Genomic DNA, 21,570 nt, shown 5'->3' on the forward strand with positions numbered 1-21,570 from the left:
CAGCACTTACTTTTACCCCTTTTTTTCTCTCTCTCTCTTCTGAAAGAAAAAATAACTAGAGAAGCAACATTTGTGAGAAAATGAATGGCATTCTCCCAAGCTGGCTTCTGATATGTAAAAACACGTGCAGTACAGCACAACCCCATTATCCAATCTCCTGGTAATCAATAAAACGCAACAATTACTGTATGTGAAATAGGCTATGACCAACTCCCTGTATTTGATGCATTGTTCCTGCTGTAATGATGAAAGTAGCACAATATAATGCCCACAATGCATGCCAACACATATGCAAGCTGCCTGACATCTGTTAGTGCAAAGATGGCTGCCTATGAGGTACAGTAAACCCTTAATATACTGAACTACCTGTAATTGGGGGGAGGGGTGGGTCATTACATCTGAAAGTTCACTATATCCGATGGTCGTTATTAAATGAGGAATTACTGACCCAAGATCACTATATCTGTGGAGTCGTTCGGTCCTACGTGCGCAACAAATTACTCTATGAAGTTTCACATAGAGAATTCAATGGTTTATGTAGTTATACAGTACATGTACAGTAAATACCATCCTGTATGAAGTTGTACATATAAATACAATGCCTATAATATAATGTAGAACTGTTCCAGTACACTTACCATGCCAGGGAGCGAACTTCCGCCGGATATAGGGACCAAAGGTCGCTACATCCGGAGGAAAATAGCTCCTTGGCATGGTAAGTGTACCGTAAAAGTTCACTCTGGAAATACTGGGTTGATATATCCAAAGTTCGTTATAAAAGGGATCGTTATATCGAGTGTTTACTGTATTCACATGTGCAGAAACCCATTCTGACAGTTTTACACAACTCCTTTGAGCAGCTGGCCTGCTCTATCCCCTGCTCACTCACTCTCATGTCCCACGGTAGTGATGTGTTCATTGGCGCTGCATTGTTCTCTCACTCCCTTGCCTAGCATTGAAGACTCCCTGCAATTGTTTGTCTGCAGTGCTAGTGATTGAAAGGTATCAGTGTGTGCTTTAAACTGAAAGTTTGTGATAATGTCCAGGGACACCACCTGTCTCCCAGCCTTGGGAGGGACCCATGATGACCACTTGGCCAGGACCTAGGACCACTCAAGGTTAGTTATACTGTACTTATTTGGGGGCTTTATTGCCTTGCTTCTACTCCACCTCCCTTAGTACTCTTATTGTCTCAACCACAGGTGATACGGTGAAGGGAAGTAGTCAGATAAGGCATTGGAGGCTTTGGAACCAGTGTAAGGGATAGGAAAGGAGGGGTGGGGACAATTTTGAGTGAGTATCCCTTGGTCTCAAATATAACTCCACTGAACACGTCATAACTGTTCCAGAATTGTTATTCGATCTGCTTTCCACAATGTAGCCCCATTGGATAATGGGGGTTTGCTGTAAGTGGTATGTGGTTCTATTTGTAACTCAAATGAAAAGAAAATAACAGAACATTAAGACTAACTGGAATGTCCAAATCGAACTTGCCCTGTGCAGTAACCATGTTCAAACCCAGACAGTTGCTACATTTGTCTTTACTGGGATGGTTATTTTGACATCTGGTGGTTCAAAGCTCATCTTTACCTTCTGTTCATCCATTCATCCATCATCCAATCCTATGCTACCGAATGAGAAGCGTAGAAGCCTGGGACTTGGCAAGTTGGTCCTAACATTTTAGATGAGTGATCAGCCTCACTCATCCCTAAGTGGCATTACGTGAGCAATAAACCCCAACCACCCCTTGGATACAAATCTAGACAGGCTCAATCCGATTGGAGCGCCTTCATTAACCACGAAACCACCAGGCACCATAATTTGGTTACATGGTCTCCACCCAGCATAGTAAATGGTCTCCTGGTGTACAGGAAACCATTTGGCTTGTCACTCAGTGTAGTGTCACCCACAGGCAGAAGGAAGAGGAAAGAATGAATGAAAAAAAAGACAGAAAAGGGAGTGTAAAGTTACCCATAGGCAGAAGCAAGAGGATAGAATGAAGGAATGAAAGGCAGAAGAGGAAGGAAAGAAGAGAGGAAAGGGCAGACACCCAAAGCAGCACTACACTGAATGAGTGGATGATGAGTGCCCCCACCTACCACTTCATTAAAAAATAAAAGGCCAAAATAAAGATGAGTTTCACGATACAAATACCAGGTCCATGCATAATAATTTTTAGGCTACCTGGCCCAGAAATGAAGGTGTGAGGCTGTGGCAATGAGTGTTGGTAAGAATAAGAACAGCATCGAGTGAGAGAGAGAGAGAGAGAGAGAGAGAGAGAGAAACTATAGGATATGTAAATACAAATATTTATTGAACATATGCCATTCCTACACACAACACACGTGAACAATAAAAGATCTTTGTAAAATATGGCAGGATAACACATGAGCTCTTTGTAAAAAGGGTGCACTTCAAGACATGCAAGCATTAAAACCTTCCACATACTGTGCTGTACTCTTATATACATTATCATCCGGATCTCCTTTTCCACCCTACGGCAGGGTGAGTAGCAGCATGTCCTGATAGCATTTATTTACAATAAAGGAAAAAAACTGAAAGTACACCGTATGAAATATCATTATAAACAAAACTATATGTACTGTACAGTGCAAAACTATGATGCAGTATCTAGCACATGATGAAAGTCTCCAACAATCTGGAATCACATTACAACACTGCCATTTTGATAAAAGGTACCATGGAGGTACCACTTTATCAGGGAAAATTGACATAATTCCAGTGAAGTATTAAGTTATCAATTAGCTGCTATTAAAGGTCAAAATAAAAAATGTTTAAATCAATGCAAAAGAGTGGGAGCCTAGCAATGCATCTTCTTAGTTTACTTTTAATAATATTAATGTCATGGACCATCTTCTTACAGACCCATATTAAACCACAGATAGGGAACAACTATGAAGCACCATAAATTTTAAAAATCCCATCTCTAACAACCAATTTGGTTATCATATAATATTTCCATATCACAGTGGATTATCTGTGTCTGTTTCTTGTTCAGTCTTTTGAATAATGCTACTAATATGCATTACAAAAACCATAGAACTGCATGGTTTCTACTGCTTTTCATCAATTAGTAAAATTTAAGTTACAGTAATCAGTAAGTCAATCAAGTCTGCTACACGATGAATTCTTTTAACGTATGGTGTGAGCCAGCATAGAAATAGGGTGTCCCTTATTTGAGTCCGTCTGTTTCTTGTCCTTTCTGTCCACTGCCCAGCACTTCCACATGCGAATGGTTTCATCTCCTGCGGCACTGACAACCATCTGTCCATCCGGTGAGACACACAGTTCCAAGACGCGGCCAGTGTGTCCTGTGAGAGAAGGGATATAAGAATCAACTACATCTGGTTAATTTGAGAGAGTAGTGGGCTAGGGATTGTCTGGTCATGTATCTGATACTTGCTACTGCAGGGAAGTTTAAAATTTTGAAATTTAGCTAACTAGGCTTTCAATTCCTCTTTCAGATGATCCAACTGACTAATCATAAAAGGCACCCTTATGACTTCGTCACTCACTCACTTATTACTTATTGTGTCACCGTAATACAACACAGTCTCCTTACCAGTGAGATCTGCCACCTTGGTCATGGTGGGGTATTTCCATATTGTAAGCTGGTTGTTTGAGAATCCATGACCAGAGACAAGCTCCTTGTAGTGTGATGACCACACAATTGATGACACCTGTAGGGCCCCAAGACATTTGAAAGTTGATAGAAATATATTGTACCTCAAGTAGTTAAAAATACAATGGATTCCTAAACAACTCAAAATGGCTCTGGATCCTGTATGTGAAAGTGGTTAAAAATGAATGTTACATAACTGATGTCCTCAGCACCATCATCCTGACCTCTTTTTTCCCACCTATGGATGGAGTGAGGTAGGGCCCAGAAAGCATGAATGAGAAAACAATATTGAGGTAGAAGTAATTAACAGCATGCCCAGTGATATAGACCACATAATCCTTTACTCACCAATCAAGTCCTTGGAATCCTGACTTTACCTAACAGGCATACTATCCACATATACTCTATTAAACAGCATCAATTCAATAGCTAACAAGTCAAATATAGGTTTATGGTCATCCTCTCTCTCTCTCTCTCTTTTACCAAATGTACCTCCTCCACCAACCCTGTGTAGACCTATCACATAAACAATTACAATCCACTTTCACACACACACACACACACACACACACACACACACTATAATTCTCAGAAATACACTCTATAAGCACTACTGGGCAATGGCAATGATAGCAAAAAGAAAAAAAAGAAAAAAATCAGTATGGTACATACCGTACAATACCCATGCTGTCATGACGAATATACTGAAAGAATCTTGGAGTATAATATTACTGGCCCTCGAAAGTTAGTAGCATAAAAAGTTCCACCAAAATATATGATGCCTGTGGAAAAGTTAATCATACAAACTATACCTGTGAGTATACACATTCCATCTGAACAATTCATGACTGCAAACTGAAGATACATGTTAATCCCTTTGCTATAATAATAATAATATCATCTTAATCAGGAAATACCACTCAATTTTACTAACTTATGGAGGTCTCTAATAGGGAAGGGGTTTATGAAGGCCACACTCTGACCTCTCTGGTCTGAACTGTCTTCCATAAGAGAGATGAAAGTGCTTGGAGATAGCAAAAATAAAAGATGTTCTCTCACTGAAGAGCCGATGACACCATTCACTAACCTGTGAGTTAGTCGTGACATCCTTGAGACAGATGCCTGTGGTGCAGTTCCAGAGTCTGATTGTTCTGTCTGCTGTGCCACCACCAGTTGCTAAAAGGTTGTTTTGCCATGGACACCATGCCACAGCCTAGAGTGAACAATCAATTCATATCAGTGTATGCAACTTTTTCTTTTATTTCAGGAAGAAGTCTATTCATTTATTCATCTATACAACAACGAATTTACCCAACATCAGCACACTCAGACATATCAACATTCTTTGTCACATCCTAATTCCTTCCAGATTCTAAAAGCAAATATTAGTAGCAGTTCAGCAGTACCAAAATGCTAAAATCAGCAATGTTGTTGTAACCCCATGCACATCTGAATGTGAACTCAGAAAACTGCTGGATGAAATTGCCTTCTTCAGTCCACTCTCTTCCATATTACAGCTTTCTTCTGTTCCACTGGTACAGCTATATATATCATCAAAAAATTTTGAGATATAGCCACCATACGAGTACACTTTCGTTCATTCCCTCCCCTATACTTAACATCTCCACATACATTTCCGTGACACCTGATGCCTTCTCATTCTTCAACTTCTTCACAGCATTCCTCACTTCTGCCAGTATCACTTTTAAGAACACAGTCATCTCAATCAACTACCATCTTTATTCAAACAAATCCACAACCCTCCTCCAGATATTTATCCTAAAGAAAGTGCTCTTTTGGAAACGTGTGTTCACTTAGCCAGGCTATGCTTGTGACCATCACCCTTCTCTACTTTACTTACAACCCAAAATACAACTCAGCCACTCAGCAATCCTAATAACTCTATCCTTCAAACAAACAGCACACTAGTTGCATTATTAATACAATCCTCAAAACAACCTCAGCGAAAGCTCTTTAAGTGCAAGACTGAAATGGTCATACTTCTGCAGTCCATTGGGTTCCTGCACAACTGAGTCACAGGCCTACCCAATAATACCAATAATGACAGTACACTTCTTCATCTTAAGTGAACAGAGGGGCACTACTTTACTAAAACTCTGCTATACTGTACAAAAATACTGTACTATACAGCACAATACAGTGTTTTGTTTTAACAAATTTTGACATGATCTCTAAGTTCAACAAACATCTGCAATTAAAAAAGAATCACTTAAGCTATCATCATCATCATCGTTATCCTCACCATCCAGAACTCGCTTCACACCTAAGATGAGGTGAACTGGGGTCCAGAGAGCCAGAAAAAATCTGACAATGAGATGCTAACCAAAGTTGGCCCAACTGAATGGGCCAGACTCCCATCCACTCACTAGTTAAGCCCCCAGAATCATGGCTCCTTCTAACAGTTACAAATGTATTCCACCCAGATAAAAACAGCTTTTTGGATAAAGTTTGAAAAATTATAGTTGCAACTAAGGGCAGCTACTAGTAAACTTCCCTTATTGAAAAGGGACTCGTAAGTCACCTTTGTACAGAACTGACCTTTACTGCCGACTGGTGCTCTGTGAAAGTGTGGATGGGGTTGGTGCTGCCTTTCTCCCATATGTTCACTTGGTTATCATTCCCCCCAGACCCAAGAAGACGTCCATCTGGAGACCACTTCAGTCCACACACTTCCTGCAGAGGTAAGTTATGACTGTGTATTTACAGGTGATGGCTCTGCCATGACAGTTCACGATCAACCCACCCACTGTATGCTGTCTTCTACCACGCTGGTATATGAAGCGCTCCCCTGGAAACCCTCGGACTCAAAAGGGGCTGAGGGAGAGGGAGTACAGAACTGTTCTTTTGTATACCCTGTGTACTGTGCATGATTATGAAAAGGGAAGATTTAATATGGACCAGAATCCCTTCCCCTCTCAGCAAATAAAAATCTAATGTCTAGAAAAAATTATTATCGTACTACTGCATACTGATGACACAAACTTTAACTAAATGGAGGGAAGCTGCATTATACTATCAACAACAAATGAGGAGTGATTGTACTCAACTACTGGGGACATGGGAGAAAACACAGATACTAAACATGTTATCTGTAAGTTCTATATATGGCAAAAATATAAGAAAGTGAGATTATTAGGAACACGCCCCACCTAAGTATTGGTAAAGGAATGTGGTGACCCCACTGCTCAGCACTTTCATCACAAGCAACTTAACTCCCAAGACACAGACAGGAGGGAGATTATGCTTGAGGCTGCATTCCTTGTCTGGTTAAAGTATCTAAAGAATTCAGAATCTTGCTTTGCATCTTCTCATTCCACCTGAACACGGTAAAGTTGATAGGGATGATCATGATGATACAGTACTGTATGTTGCATACAGTTATTACTAATGTCTGTCAGTTTAGCCCCTCCAATCTGATGATGTATCATTATCTCACCATCTCCAGATATTTTCATTCTGTTTAACACATTCAGTGCCGAAGCCTTGGTCAGCTTTTGTGCCTAGACTGCCGAGGGTCCGGGCAGCAAGGTTACCTAGAATGCTGGCCATTTTCAACTTTCTTCTTTTCCATGAATGGACGTGAAAAGTGGTCAAAATAAGCCTTGTGATAGTAAAAGCGCTCACTTTGGCTGTTTTCCACCCGAAAACAGGTGTTTTGGTCCAACATGCCCAGGTTTGCGTCAGATGCCTACTTTCAGATACTGCCAACAGCTGATGTGGACAGATAGTCCACTTTGGTGGCGAGTCGGATGATGCATGGAGTACTTGTAACATGGAAACACAACCGGGTTTACGTAATGTGACCACAGTTGAAACCATGATGATGGGAAGTTGGGGTTCCGTGCTAATTTTACGTATTTTCACATTCACTTTTTTTTATATTATACTGGTATAAAGCACTATAAACATTTGCATAGGGCACTATAAACACTCATGCTGCACACAGCCACATTAATTATGGTAAATCACACATTTCTTTTCCTTACATAACAGTGGAACCCCAGAATTCGTACACCTCTCTACTTGTACAACTCGGTTTTCGTACAGCTTTTTCGTCCAAAAATCGCTCCAATTTTTGTATGGCAACCTGTTATTCATACTAAAAGACTGCTGTGGTCAACAGGAACATCAACCTGTTTAATGACAATGTTACTGACCAATTAAGAAACTCTTGAAACATCGTCGACAGCAGACAACATTGGACACATTCTTTACCACTAAAGAATCCAAAGCAATGTCCCAACCCCAAGCATCTCCCCAATCCCAAGAATCTCCTCGTCCAAAGAGAGAAAAGAGAAAAAACACCAGAAGGGCTGTTACCTACAGTTTTCATGGAAGGTGACTCCCTTTCCAAAAACTAACACATCTCATCCTCCTCTTCACATCCATCCACTTAAGCCATCAGCTCTCCATAGTACAGGTAAGATGCAGTAAAATTATCATTTATATCATCTACAGGGTATATCTTTTTATTTTAAAGGTTTTATGTACGGATCAGTGCAAAATACCGTGCATTGTTTTTTATGGAAAAAATGATTCCGTTTTTGAACAATTCGCAACTCGTACAGCCTCAAGAAAGAATTGTGTACGAATGCTGGGGTTCTATTGTACTTGATTTTATTATTAAATTCTATTTACTTACATTTACTTACATTACTATCATTATAACGTATACACTATTTACGCATCACTACCAGTTAGTCCATCACTTGGAGGTTCTCCAACTTCAACTGAAAGTCGGAAGTAAGCACAATATCTTTGGCAGCGTGACATGACCCAGATTTGCGTCAGATGGCTAGTTTTAGATACCGTCAGCGGCTGACATGGATAGATAGCCCACTTTGGTGTAGAATAGGTGGATGCATGGAGTATTTAAAGTATGGATAGGCAACCTGGTATATGTAATGCACAAAATTGAAACTATGGTGATGGGAAGTTGGGGTTTTGTGATAATTATACGCATTTCTACATTAACTTTTTTTTATATTGGTATAAGGCATGGAAGGGGAGGAGGGGTGTCCATCATCCCATCTTCTGTTACACAATAAGGGCAGACTCAAACAGTTCGCACAAACACGTGTAAAACCGTGTCCGTATATATCAGGACTTGGCAATTTAGGGTATTATGAGTTAGTCCGCATGTACTGTACATGAACTTGGCAATTTTGACATTATTGGTTTGTCCATATATATATATATGGCCATGGCACGGAATGGGTTAAGAAACATTTTCAAGATGGATTAGATATCACCTTCATTACCCCCTTCAGTATCCTTAGTCTTTCTCTGACTGAAAAAAATCATCTGGAGGCAGCAAGAACATACTACTTGCATCATAGCAAGGAGGTTAAAGACTAATGAACTGAACATAAACACCATGAAGCAATTCATAACAGCAACTGTACAAAATACAGCTCACCTGTGTGTGTCCCTGCAGTGTGGCAATGTGATGCTCAGCTACTCTCACATCATGGTGAAAGATCTGTCCAGAACGTGACCCTGACGAGAGGATATATGAGTTCCAGGAGAGGGTGGCGACGCGGTTCTGATGGCCTCCCATAGAACGAATCAGTTTCTGCTGTGATACATCCCATAGCTGTGTCACACCTGAGCTCAGACCTATGGCTAGTACATTACCTGTGAAGAATGATGAAGAAAACTGAATCATGTGGAAAAATTGTGTGTTGTGGCAAATATGAAAGCAGAATGCATGAGGTGCAGAAAGAGAAGCTAACAATAAACATACTACCACAGTAGATACTTCTTTTCTCCCCCCCCTCCTTCTCAACCATGGTTTGCCAGCAACAAGTATTAGATCCCCACATCACAGTTTTCAAAACAAAGTATAACACTTGAATGTGGAAATATAGCATCCACTTCCAACCAAATCTTAGTTTAAACTGACTTACTCATTTATAAAGGCTCCAACATGCTTGCATGTCAGCTTTGGTTATCTAATGGCAGCTCACCTAGCTGCCTGATATCTAGCAGGTTCTCCATTTCAGTCCCTTAACCCTGGGGTTACACTCTATGACCTCATCATGTATTTTTCAGTTTACCCTAGCAACTACCTCCTCGATGTTCAAACCTCTCTCCCTCTACACCTAGCTGTCATCATCCATCCTGTCCAGTATGTCTATACCACCGCAGTCTATCTCTTCTAATCACAGTATTAATACATTTAAGTCTCTTCTTTCCTCTAGACATTCCATTCGTAATCTGACTTCCCCAGGCTTGTCATTCAAGGACACTACAAATCCACCTCATCATTCCCATCTGTACATTTTAGCCTACAAACATCTTTCTCCTTTACTGCCCAAGTCTCACTACCATACAGCATTACATTCCTAACATATACTGCAAACATGAACCCCTTAGCACAAAGAGAGAGCCTCCTAAATGTCAGGAGGGTCAAAAACTCCCTAAGCTTCTTCCAAACACTCCTTACCCTTCAGCACATATGATGTCCCCCAAACAACAAAACTCCACACATTCAAGAGACTCTCCAGCAAGGATTAATCCTTTCCTGCCTATCTGCATCTGCATGCTCTCATTGCATATTTCAAACTCAAAATCATTATTACTTTGCAATCTACCTTTAATATTAACACATCTCTTTGCACCCATTTATCACAAACACTGCACAAAATGGAGTTACTTCCCACACCCACCCCTAGATATCATCTCTTTTATTTTATCCAGGTTTACTCCCAAAGTCTTGGAGGTAGATGAGGGCACCCATCATTTACTTACTTGATGTAGTGCTATCTACTTCTTACAGCATGGCCACCATTTTTTTTTTTTTTTTTTTTTTTGTGTGTGTATCTGTCATTTCTCCTTCCTTTTCTCCCATCCTTCAACTATTTATTACCTGTCCCCACCCTGGAGGAGCTCAGGGTCGGGTAGTGTTTTCACTCGGTTTGTTTGTTTGTCTGTGTCTGTTAACAACTTTATGTGAAAACTACCAGTGTGAGTTTGACTAATATTACAGGGATCATGGGCTATGACCTTCTGATCACCTTATTAAATTTTGGGCCAAATTGGGCCAAGCCCCAGGCTGTAGGCCCAGAAAATGTAAAAACTGAGGATGGGTAAAAATCTTCCCCCCCTTCCCCCCCAAATTCATCATATCAACATGAAACCAAAGACTAAAGGTGCATCTTTCAAATCTGAATTCTGTAACTTGCCTCATTACATCTGGGGGGATCATCCCTCCAGTTAGCAGCAGGGAGGTCAATGTCAGGTGGGTCTGGTCTAAAATATCAAATGGGCATAAAATCATCAATTTTCACCCAATTTACTCAAAATTTGATATGTGACATCTCTGACTAGATATCGTGTTGTGTTTATATGTCAGCACTAAAATAACTGCCAGGGACAGGTTTGTTGTGCCTTGACACTGCTTCTTGTTACTCTTCTTTCCACTTCTGGTGGCTCTACACTGAGTGACAAGCCAAATGGTTTCCTGTACCTCAGGAAACAATTTACAATGCTGGGTGGTAACCATATAGGCAAACAATGGGGTGTTGCTATGGCACCCCTGTTAACTGGGTGTAGATGCAAATGTGGGGTCCACTCAGGAACCAAACTTTCACACTAATCCCCTCATCTCACTGTGGCGTGGCACTGTCAGCCATGCATGGGAACATCCATTCACAGCATGGAATAGTGCTGCAGGGGTGGCTGCTTGTCTGTGGTTGATGGGACTGCTCAATCAGACAGACTGGGATAGAACAACAACAACCCCCAAATCCTTGTGCCCCAGTCTATCTCTCCATTTCCTAAATCATTCCTCTGCTAGCCCCTCATTTTCTGTCAAGAACACACACTTATGAGTATATAATACCTCACATGGAAGTCAGTTTTGAAGTCATGTAAGAGAGCTTCAAGCACCATAACAAACAATAAGGGGCTTAAAACTGAGCCCTGATGCACACCAGTGTTAACTGAAAATTCATCACACATGCCCCCATTCATTTTCACCTCGGTGTGAGCACCCTTGTACACTGTCATAAGCATTCCAACCAAACATTCCTCAATTCCAAAGCTTTCTCACTGCTCACTTCACCACCTTCCTGGTGGTGGTAGGTGGAGATGACCATTATACATTCACTTGATGTACTGCTGCCTATGTCTTCCTTCATGTCTCATTCTCTTTCGGTGTCTGTCCTCTCTTCCTATCTCCCAGAGCCTTCCTGTCACTGTTTATTCTTCTTCTTTTCCCTTCAGATGGCTCTACTCTGAGTGACATGTCTAATGGTTTCCTGACTTTAAAGGAACCATTTACAATGCTGGGTGATATCCATACTGCCAAATAACTGAATGGTATGAAACCTAATATGGTGATATGGTGCCCCTGTTAACTAGGTGGAGATATAAATGTGGCATCCACTCAGGACCCAAACTTCCACTTTAATCCCCATGCCTTGCTGTGACAAGGAACTGTCAGACACAGGGCAACATCAATTTATTGTATCGAACGGCCCTGACAGGGGTGGTTGTTTGCCTGCGGTTGATGGGTCCGCTCGATTAGACAGAGTGGGGTAGCACAACAACAATAACAACCTCCCCGAGCACTTGGGAGAAAAAAAAAATAAAAAATAAAAATCCTTTTCATACATTTTTCCTGAAGCTATTAGATAATGAATATTGCACCAGTGGTTCCACTGTCTGGCATAAAGCTGTATATGCCCTGGTCGTCATTACCTTTCTTAGCATACAACATCAAGCTTGAAAATCAGAAGGATGGGCTCTTATCATAGGCCACCTGTGTGTGTAGTGCTTAATGATCAATGATGGCTCTGTTCCCACAATCTGGATGCTACAGGATGTAATATGATTCTGTGTGTGTAGGGGTAGGTGGGAAGGTGCTGCTGGAATCCCAGTCTTGAAAATCAACAGGCTTGAGTTTTACCAAGGATTTTAACATGGACCTATGTGTGTACCACAAGAACACCAAAAATGACATGGTTACTGAGGCAGGATCGTGGAGAAATCATCACTCCACTGAGCTGTGTTGAACAGGACAAAAAACCAGATTCAAGGCACCATGCAAAAATGAACAAGCCAATACTAACCTTCTTTGATCCAGGAAAGGGAGCCCACATAATCAGGATCCTCCATCTGAGCTAGAGCAGTAATTGATCCATCTCCAGCATTCCAAATGTAGACAGAGCTGTTCAGTGCCACAGCTAGATGATTATTGGTACTCCAGTCTAGCAAGTGAAGGTCTGTGGGGATTTAATTCAATGGAAATATCATGAAATTCCATTTCAACAAAATATCAGTGTATAACGTTTTTGTTTTACAGTCAACATCATAATTCAATAATTTCTTGCTGCAACATGTTGATAGTTAAATTCTTTTAATATATCCTAATGTTCTTTGTATCAGTAGTGGGACCAAGAGTGTTAAGCATGAAATCAGCTTGAGATGTAACTGCTACAGTCGTTCTATTTTATCAAGGCAGTTTGGGTCGGGCCCTCTGGGACCTCACTCTGTTAGCTCTGTTGCCACATCGTCGCCACACACGTGCGCTCTCTCTCTCTCTCTCTCTCATATTATATATTAACTGCTACTAATTGTATTTTCTTAATTTTTTCTCTTGTTTTCGACTTTTTTTCCACACCACCCCTGAGGTAAAAGTCAATAGGTGCGTTTTTTTTTTGTTTTTTTTTAATGGCTTCCATGGTGGGAGACTGACCGAGTATGACCCACTCACGCAGGGCTGTCCCTCGTGTCACCACCTGACAACGTCTCAAAGGCAACTCTGACAAGTCTTATGAGATTTATACTATACTACAGCTTTTTTATTGAATTACGTCTATACAGAGTGTTTAAAATTCATATATGAGTAGTTACTAGCTTAAAATAGGAGAGTGAGAGAGAGAGAGAGAGGTGAACACAAATAATTACACGTGTGTCGGCGGCGATGTGACAACAGAGCTAACAGTGTAAGATCCCAGAGCATCCCACCCAAACTGCCTTCATAAAATAGAACGACTGTAGTTAAGAATGAAGGGTGGGGTGGGGGGTTGGGTAGGGGTATGGGGGATGGTCGGGAGCTGGGGTAGTGGTGGGTGGAGCTCGTTACATCCCCCTCTCCCCTCTTCCTTGGGTATTCTCAGGTAGGAAGGGGGTACCCCTGGGCAGATTTATGTGAGCATGAGTGTACCTGTACTGTATCTATCTATCTATTACCAGAAGCCATAATCCCGTAAGGGGTGGCTATTTGACTTTGAGTTATTTGTTTTGCGGGGAGGGGCACTAACCCTCCACCAACCCATTTGTTGACATGTAGGGAGCATGTATGGTTTGGTTATATGGTTACTACCCAGGTTGTAAATGGTTTCTTGGCTTACAGGAAACCATTTGGCTTGTCACTCAATGTAAAGCTATCTGTAAATGAAAGAAAAGCAATAAGAAGTGACAGGAAAGATGGAAGAAGAAGGAAGAGAAGAGGGCAGGCATAGAAAATGAATGATAAAGGCTAAGGAAACAGTAGGCAGCACTACATCAAGTGAGTGGATGATGGTTGCCACCACCTACCACTCACTAATACTGATTAATGTACTTTATGAAATAAAGTCCCAGGTTTGGTACCATTTCATTTGTTTGACCTCCCAGAAAATTTCTAAGAGTAACATTCGATTATCCAGAAAATTCCATATCCGGAATGTAAGAATCCCCGTGCATTCCGGTTAATCAAGCTTTTACTGTAATATGAACTATCTCTGGAATGAAATGCTGATTAAGATCTCTCTGGAAAAGAATACTACACAGTCAGATTGCCAATATGCTAATTGAGCATTAAATGTTGCTGACATCTTTCCTGATGGATATTACTGTATTACCAATTCATCTAAATACTGTACATTACTATTAATCTTGGAGACACTGAATTTCAATGATGCAATGATCTCAACCCACAGCATTAGTATAACCTCTATGAAAGTTAGTCCATCCATCCATCCATCATCTAATCCTACATTGCCCCATGAGGAGCGCAGGAGCCCGGGCCTAGGAAAGTTGGTCCTGGCATTTAAGATGAGAGTGACCAGCCTCGCTCATCCCTGAGTGGCATTACGTGAGCAATAAACCCCAAACCACCCCTTGGATATAAACCTTCACCGGCTCAATCCGACTAGAGCACTTTTATTACCCACTAAACCACCAGGAGCCAAAATTTGGTTATATGGTTACCACCCAGCATAGTAAATGGTTTCATGGTGTACAGGAAACCATCTGGCTTGTCACTCAGTGTAGAGTCACCCACAGGCAGAAGGAAGAGGAAAGAATGAAGGAAAGAAAGACACAAGAGGGAGTGTAAAGTCACCTGCAGGCAGAAGAAAGAGGAAAGAATGAAGGAAAGTTAGGTGCACCATAAATTCTCATGCACAAGTTGAGTTTTTAAGATAAGTTTTTAATGTAAGAAGTGGGGAACTGACCTGTGTAAAAATTAATATTGTCTGCATATCTGTGTTCCTTCACTCTACTTACTAAACAATCTAAACACACACTATTCAGCTCTTTTGTCAGCACACTTCCTTACCCCTCGGCTTTCAAGAGTTTCCATGGTTCTTAATATACGCAACCCACACACATTCCTTTCCCCTCCGGAAGTGTAATTACATTTTTTACATCCTGGACAATTTTCCCTATTCAACACCCATTAATATCAAACAGAGGCTATAGCATATACCCACATATTGCAATCAAGATGATTTTTCATTGTGTGAAAGCTTACCCACATGTTGGAACTACACAGGGACACAGTGGCAGAATCGGTCGAGGTGGCCTGCAGTCCCAATGGACCCAGGTTCAAATCTTGGCCGGGGCAGGGAAGAGTTTAAGGATGTGAATACTGTTAAAGCAGGCTTTACTGATTTACCATAAGATCTGTCAACACCAGGGCTGGGGTCAATTATGAAATGAATTGGAACTGATTAAAAAAAAAAAAAAACTATGAATTGGAATTGAACTGGAATTGGGAAAAATATAAAAATAAAATTAATTGAAATGAATTGGAACTATCTATCTATCTATCTATAGCCCGACGCCCTAATCCCGCAAAGGGTGGCCGCAGACAAAACGCCTCCAAGTCACTCTGTCACCCACCATTTGACTCCCCTCCCCCAACTCACCCCCTCCCTCATATACCTCTCAACTCCATCCCTCCACCTCATCCTCAGTCTACCCCTCCCTCTCCCTCCCTCCACCTCACCTACATACACCCTCTTAGTCAGTCTTTCATTCTCCATCCTCTCCACATGTCCAAACCACCTCAGTGTATTTCTCCTAATCTTTTCAACCACATCCACATCTACCCCACAACGTTCCTTCACTTCTTCATTCGTCAACCTGTCCCTCCATGTCACTCTCCACATGCTCCTCTCAAGTAACTCATTTCCACTGCTCTCACTCTTGACTTGTTCCCCTCTTGCAAGGTCCACGCCTCGCTTCCATACGTCAGGGTAGGGATCACAATACCATCATGCAGTGACTTCTTAACTTCCATACTCACCTCCCTATTTCTCATCACTGCTTTCAGTGTGCCAACAACCTTCCTTCCCTGCTGTACCCTTTCACGTACTTCATCCCCCAAAGTTCCATCCTTACTCAACACACTACCCAAGTACTTGAATGCACTCACATTCTCCATATCCTCACCATCCAACCTCACTGCACACTCTGTGACTTCATTCCTCTCAAACACCATAACTTTACTTTTGTTTACATTAACTTTCAGCTTCCTCCTCCTACACACTGTCCCAAATTCATTCACCAAACCTTGCAACTCCCATTCATCTTCACTCAACAATACTGTATCATCAGCAAACAGCAACACCGGAAGCTTCCAAATCTCACCCTCATTCATTAGGGCCACCCCGACATCCACTGCCCTACCTTGTACCTCCTTTACGACCCCATCCATATATATATTAAACAGCCATGGAGACATTACACACCCCTGTTTCAGTCCCACATTGAGATCAAAGAACTCACTCAGCTCTCCATCCACTCGCACCGTAGCCCTAGCTCCCTCGTACATACTCTTCACAGCACTCAACAATTTCCCCTCCACTCCATATATTCTTAATACCTTCCACATACCTTTCCTATCTATTCTGTCATAAGCTTTCTCCAAGTCCATGAAGGCAGCGTACACTTTCCTTCCCTTCTCTAGATACTTCTCCACTAAACATCTTAGAACAAATATCTGATCTACACACCCTTTTCCCTTCCTAAATCCCCCTTGTTCTTCTCCAACTAGCTCCTCTGTCATATGCCTCACCCTGTCAATGAGTATTCTACCATATATTTTACCAGTCACACTAAGAAGGCAAATACCCCTATGGTTACCACATACTGCTCTCCCCTTTTCCTTTGTACAGAGGAACAATTATACCTGATTTCCAGTCCTCTGGAACCCTTCCCTCTTCCCAAGCCAATCTACACAACTTCCATATCCACTCCACAACAATCTCACCCCCATACCTAAGCATTTCACCACACACTCCATCAATTCCTGGGGCCTTTCCCAGCTTAATCTTCTTCATCGCTTCCACTACTTCCGACCTACTGATCTCTTCCTCCCTCCTCTCATCTCTTCTTCTCCCAGCCATTCCCCAACCACTTATACTCACACTGCTCTCACTCTCTACCTTCAACAAATCCTCAAAGTGCTCCTTCCATCTCCTCATTTCTCTCTCTTCTCCACCAACAATCTATTATTCCTATCTTTCACTCCCCTACTATTTCCCCTTTCACACTGCCTTACTTTCTTTACCTCCTTCCAAAACAATTTCTTACTCTCCCTCCATTTCACACTCAGATTCCTCCCAAACTCTTCATCCACTTTCTTCTTACTCTCCTTCACCAGTCTCTTAACCTCCCTTCTCCTGCTCACATATACCTCTCTCTTCTCTCTCTCATCTTCTCCCCTACCTCTACTCGCCAACCATTCACCATATGCCTTCTTCTTTTGTTCCACAGCTCGTTTCACCTCATCATTCCACCATGCTGTCCCTTGCACACCCTTGCATCTCCTCCTCACTCCACAAACCACCTCACACGCTGCGCTTATCTCTTCCGTGAATATCTTACATACGTCTTCCACCCCTTCCATCTGCTCTAGCTCATACCTTCCCAATCTTTCTTCCACTATGCTCTTATACTCTGTCCTCTTCTCACTATTTTGCAATTTCTCCACTCTTCTCACAGGAGCTGCTTCCTCCTGTCTTCCCCTTCGCCTCCTCAACCACTTTCTTTGCAGCTCTATCTTGGCCATCACTAAGTGATGGTCCGAGACTCCATTCCCCCACCCTCTCCACACCCTTGCATCCAACACTTGTCTTCTCATTCGCTCATCCACACACACGTAGTCTATCATTGCCTTTCGTTCCAACAAGTTCACCATCCATCCTCCTTATTACTCTCCATGTATACCGGTGGATCATCTTATGACGAAAGTAGGTGTTGGCTATTGCCAACCCCTTACCAGCACAGATGTCCACCAAAGCACTACCATTCCCATCTACTTCCACTGGCACACCCCACTGACCAACCACTCCATCCACTCGTACATTCCCGACTTTGCCATTCATGTCTCCAATCAACAGCACTCTCTCGCTCCTCTCAAACTTGTCCATACATGCTTCTACTTTCGCCCAAAACTCATCTTTCACTCTTGCCACTCGATCCTCTGTTGGAGCATACACACATACAATCGCCCATGCTTGTATACCTACTTTCATCCTCACCCATACAATCCTTGCACCCACTGTTCCATACTCTCTTATATTCTCCTTCCACTTCTTGCTTATCATCAGACATACTCCCTCTCTTGCCCTCTCATTCTCACTGACTCCCGCACATATACCTACACCGTATTCCCATTCTCTCATCCTTTCACCTTTCCATTTAGTTTCAGTCAATCCACATATATCCACTTTTGCATCCTCAAGCACCTGGACAATCTCTCTCTCTTTCACTTCATCATTCACTCCTCTCACATTCCACGTTCCTACTCTCAGAATGTCCTTTGTCCGTCTCTTAGTCGTCACAACGTATGGTCCGTCTGGGTCCGAGGCGCTTTATTTGCTTTTTTAGTTAGTTCTTTTTACGGGGTGGGGCACTAACCCACCACCAACCCTTTTAGTCGCCTCGTACGACAAGCAGGGATACTGGGGGAGTATTCTTGAAACCCCCCTACCCCCAGGGGGTAAAGAGGCTGTTGTGAAGGCTTGAACTAGGTACACCTGCAGACGCGTTCAAGGTCGCTCCACCTTATTTCATCTCACCTCCTAAAGATTAAATATTGCGAGGATTCGAACCAGCGCTTGCAACTGCCTGAGTACAGCAGCTTACCAAGCGAGCCATTTCGGCACTGATATTGATAAAAAAAAAAAAAACTATGAATTGGAACTGAACTGGAATTGGGAAAAATATAAAAATAAAATTAACTGAAATGAATTGGAGTTGACATCAGTGAACTGATATGAACTGATGACTGAACTGATAAAATAATATTTTATGCTGTAGTATGCAAATTCATTACTGTACAATAATGAACTTACAGTATACTCAAATAAACAGTAATATATAGTTTGCTATCACAAAAGAGTTAAAAATAACTTGAAACCTCATTTTTATTTCTTTCCATTAAATTAATAGTACTGGGTAGACTAAAATTGATTTTGAATTGAAAACATTTTAACTGAATGAAATATCAACCATAATGAATTGAACTGAAATGGAATTGAAGATTTTTTTTTTTAATGAATGAACTGAATTGAATTGGACCTGATTAATTTATTCTGAATTGGAATTGAACTTAACTGACAAAAATGAACTGACCCCAGCCCTGGTCAACACATCGTAAAAACACTCCCACTAACAGTACCAATACACTAGTCCTCTATCAGACAGCCCTATCGTGTATTCAGCATGGATTGTGGGGGTCAGTGTTGAAGTGGTGACATGTGGAGGTGAAGTATGTACGGGGACTACTGTGCCACAGAAAACATGGTGCCAAGCCTATGCCCAGAGTTGGACGGACGGACGGACGGACGGACAGACAGACAGACACACACACACACACACACACACACACTCTGCTTTCACTCAATTACATTCATTAAGCCTTAAAAAAAAAAAAAAAAAAAAAAAAAAAAAAAAAAAAACTACATTTATGCTATGCCATAAATACATTTAATGTGGGCACTAAAACACTTTCATTCAATCCTCTTGTAGCCTTTATACTCATTCCTGTTTCATATCAAGGCCTTTGTAACATGGACCACCTTTTATTCTTTGAGCCACTCCACTCTCCATTACTCTGTTACATTGACCTCTTTCTATTATAGTACCACGGCAATGAAACTCCTCCATGACCTTACATCTCTCCATTCACCAGAAAGTCACAGAATCACTCTTTCTCTGAAGAATCTTATCACAATATTCTTTATCAACATATACTTTCAAATCATCATGCTCACAGACATTCTAAAACCTATGAACCAAACTGCAAAGATTCCATTCACTAAAAGCAGGTATCACAGTCATTAACTGCAATACTTTATCCTTCTCCATTCATAATCAACCCTACCTCTCTCTTCATATTTAATTTTCACCCATATCACTATTCATATGTAACTATTGAACTGAGCAACTACTGGAACATCACACCTGTCTCGCTCCAACAATGATACTGAACCACTTGCCTAGATATCTACAGTCAAGTCGCCTACGGCGTGGACTTCTATGGCATGGTTTTCTGTGACATGGCAAGATGTCAGACCCCCTCCCAAAAATGAACCATGCGCATAAACTACCTATGGTGCGGGTGCAGCAAGGTTTGAAACGCGTAGGCAAATTCCCCTGGCGGCGTGCTCCTGTTTGTAAACAAAGAAGATGGCGATCACTTCAGCTCCATACTACAAGTGCTCCAACTGTGGACTTTTTTCTCTCTTATGAGGAGGTTAAACTTCACCAAATTCATTGTTTTAAGTAATGAAACATTAAAGATTCTTTGGGTATGGTGACTAGTTTATAGGTTTGTCTGTAAAACCGCTATGAACAGGTGAGTGATGAAGCACCTATCTCTGAGCTAAGACGAAGTATAATGCCTCCCATCATCAACATCACGTACATAAGAATGATTATTAATGTGTTAAATGTGAGTTTTGTTGACACTTGAGCATACAAACTTTATCAAATAAACTTCTTCAATCAGTGCTTGACTAGGCAGCCTCCGCCATCTTTAACCCCTACACCGCGGGCTTGTTTACCAATGACTTGCGTGTGCCGCGGGGTTATTTGGGCTCCGACAGACTCTCAAAAAATATTTGCCAAAAATCAGTTATTAGTCCTAGAATAATAAAATTACATATGCTTATGGCACATACCTTCAGCTTTCTCCTGGAATGATTGTTGAGCCTTCGTCGGTTACCGTAGGACTTGTGGAGACCTCTGAAATAGGGTAACGAAGTCTCCACTTTACACTTCCCGACAACCCGTAATATGATTACCACAGCCAGATACAAACACTATAAACACTATTCTACAATTTTCAAGTAGTTTGGGATCCATACTCAAAAAAAAAAAACCACTGTGAAAGCAATGGAAATTACGAGCGCGTCTGATCGTCGCACTGGCACTAGTTCGCTCATGGTAGTCTGTCATTTATTATTCATAAAACCCCTCACACTTTATATTTCTATTACTATATAACACTTATATATATCTACAGTCTTTATCCATAAGTTTCCTTCAGTAGTATTAGTTTATTGTCACTGTAGGGATTCAATTTCTTTCAGTAAAATACGTAGCATTCACTTTCTCGTCCTGTATACTGGCATTGAGAGTGAATGTCACTTTCATCTTCACTCTCATAACTCATAGCA

The 21,570-nt window shown here is 41.5% G+C and overlaps 1 protein-coding gene across 1 annotated transcript in view; it reads right to left on the bottom strand.

Annotated features, from left to right (window-relative positions):
* Positions 1-2,744: 2,744 nt before the first annotated feature.
* The window catches only part of fzy (cell division cycle 20 protein fzy), a 45,882-nt gene continuing 27,056 nt past the window's right edge, over positions 2,745-21,570 (bottom strand). Inside the window, exons 8-13 of the mRNA XM_080274778.1 lie at positions 12,742-12,894; positions 9,084-9,301; positions 6,203-6,337; positions 4,731-4,856; positions 3,584-3,701; positions 2,745-3,332 (exon numbers count right to left, since the gene is read on the bottom strand). Coding sequence (XP_080130904.1) covers positions 3,154-3,332; positions 3,584-3,701; positions 4,731-4,856; positions 6,203-6,337; positions 9,084-9,301; positions 12,742-12,894 — 929 coding nt within the window. The 3' untranslated portion in view covers positions 2,745-3,153. The remainder of the gene's footprint in view (positions 3,333-3,583; positions 3,702-4,730; positions 4,857-6,202; positions 6,338-9,083; positions 9,302-12,741; positions 12,895-21,570) is intronic.

This window comes from Coenobita brevimanus, chromosome 59 (assembly GCF_032717465.1).
Source record: "Coenobita brevimanus isolate Jiangsu-jjx chromosome 59, ASM3271746v2, whole genome shotgun sequence".
Taxonomy (NCBI): Eukaryota; Metazoa; Arthropoda; class Malacostraca; order Decapoda; family Coenobitidae; genus Coenobita; species Coenobita brevimanus.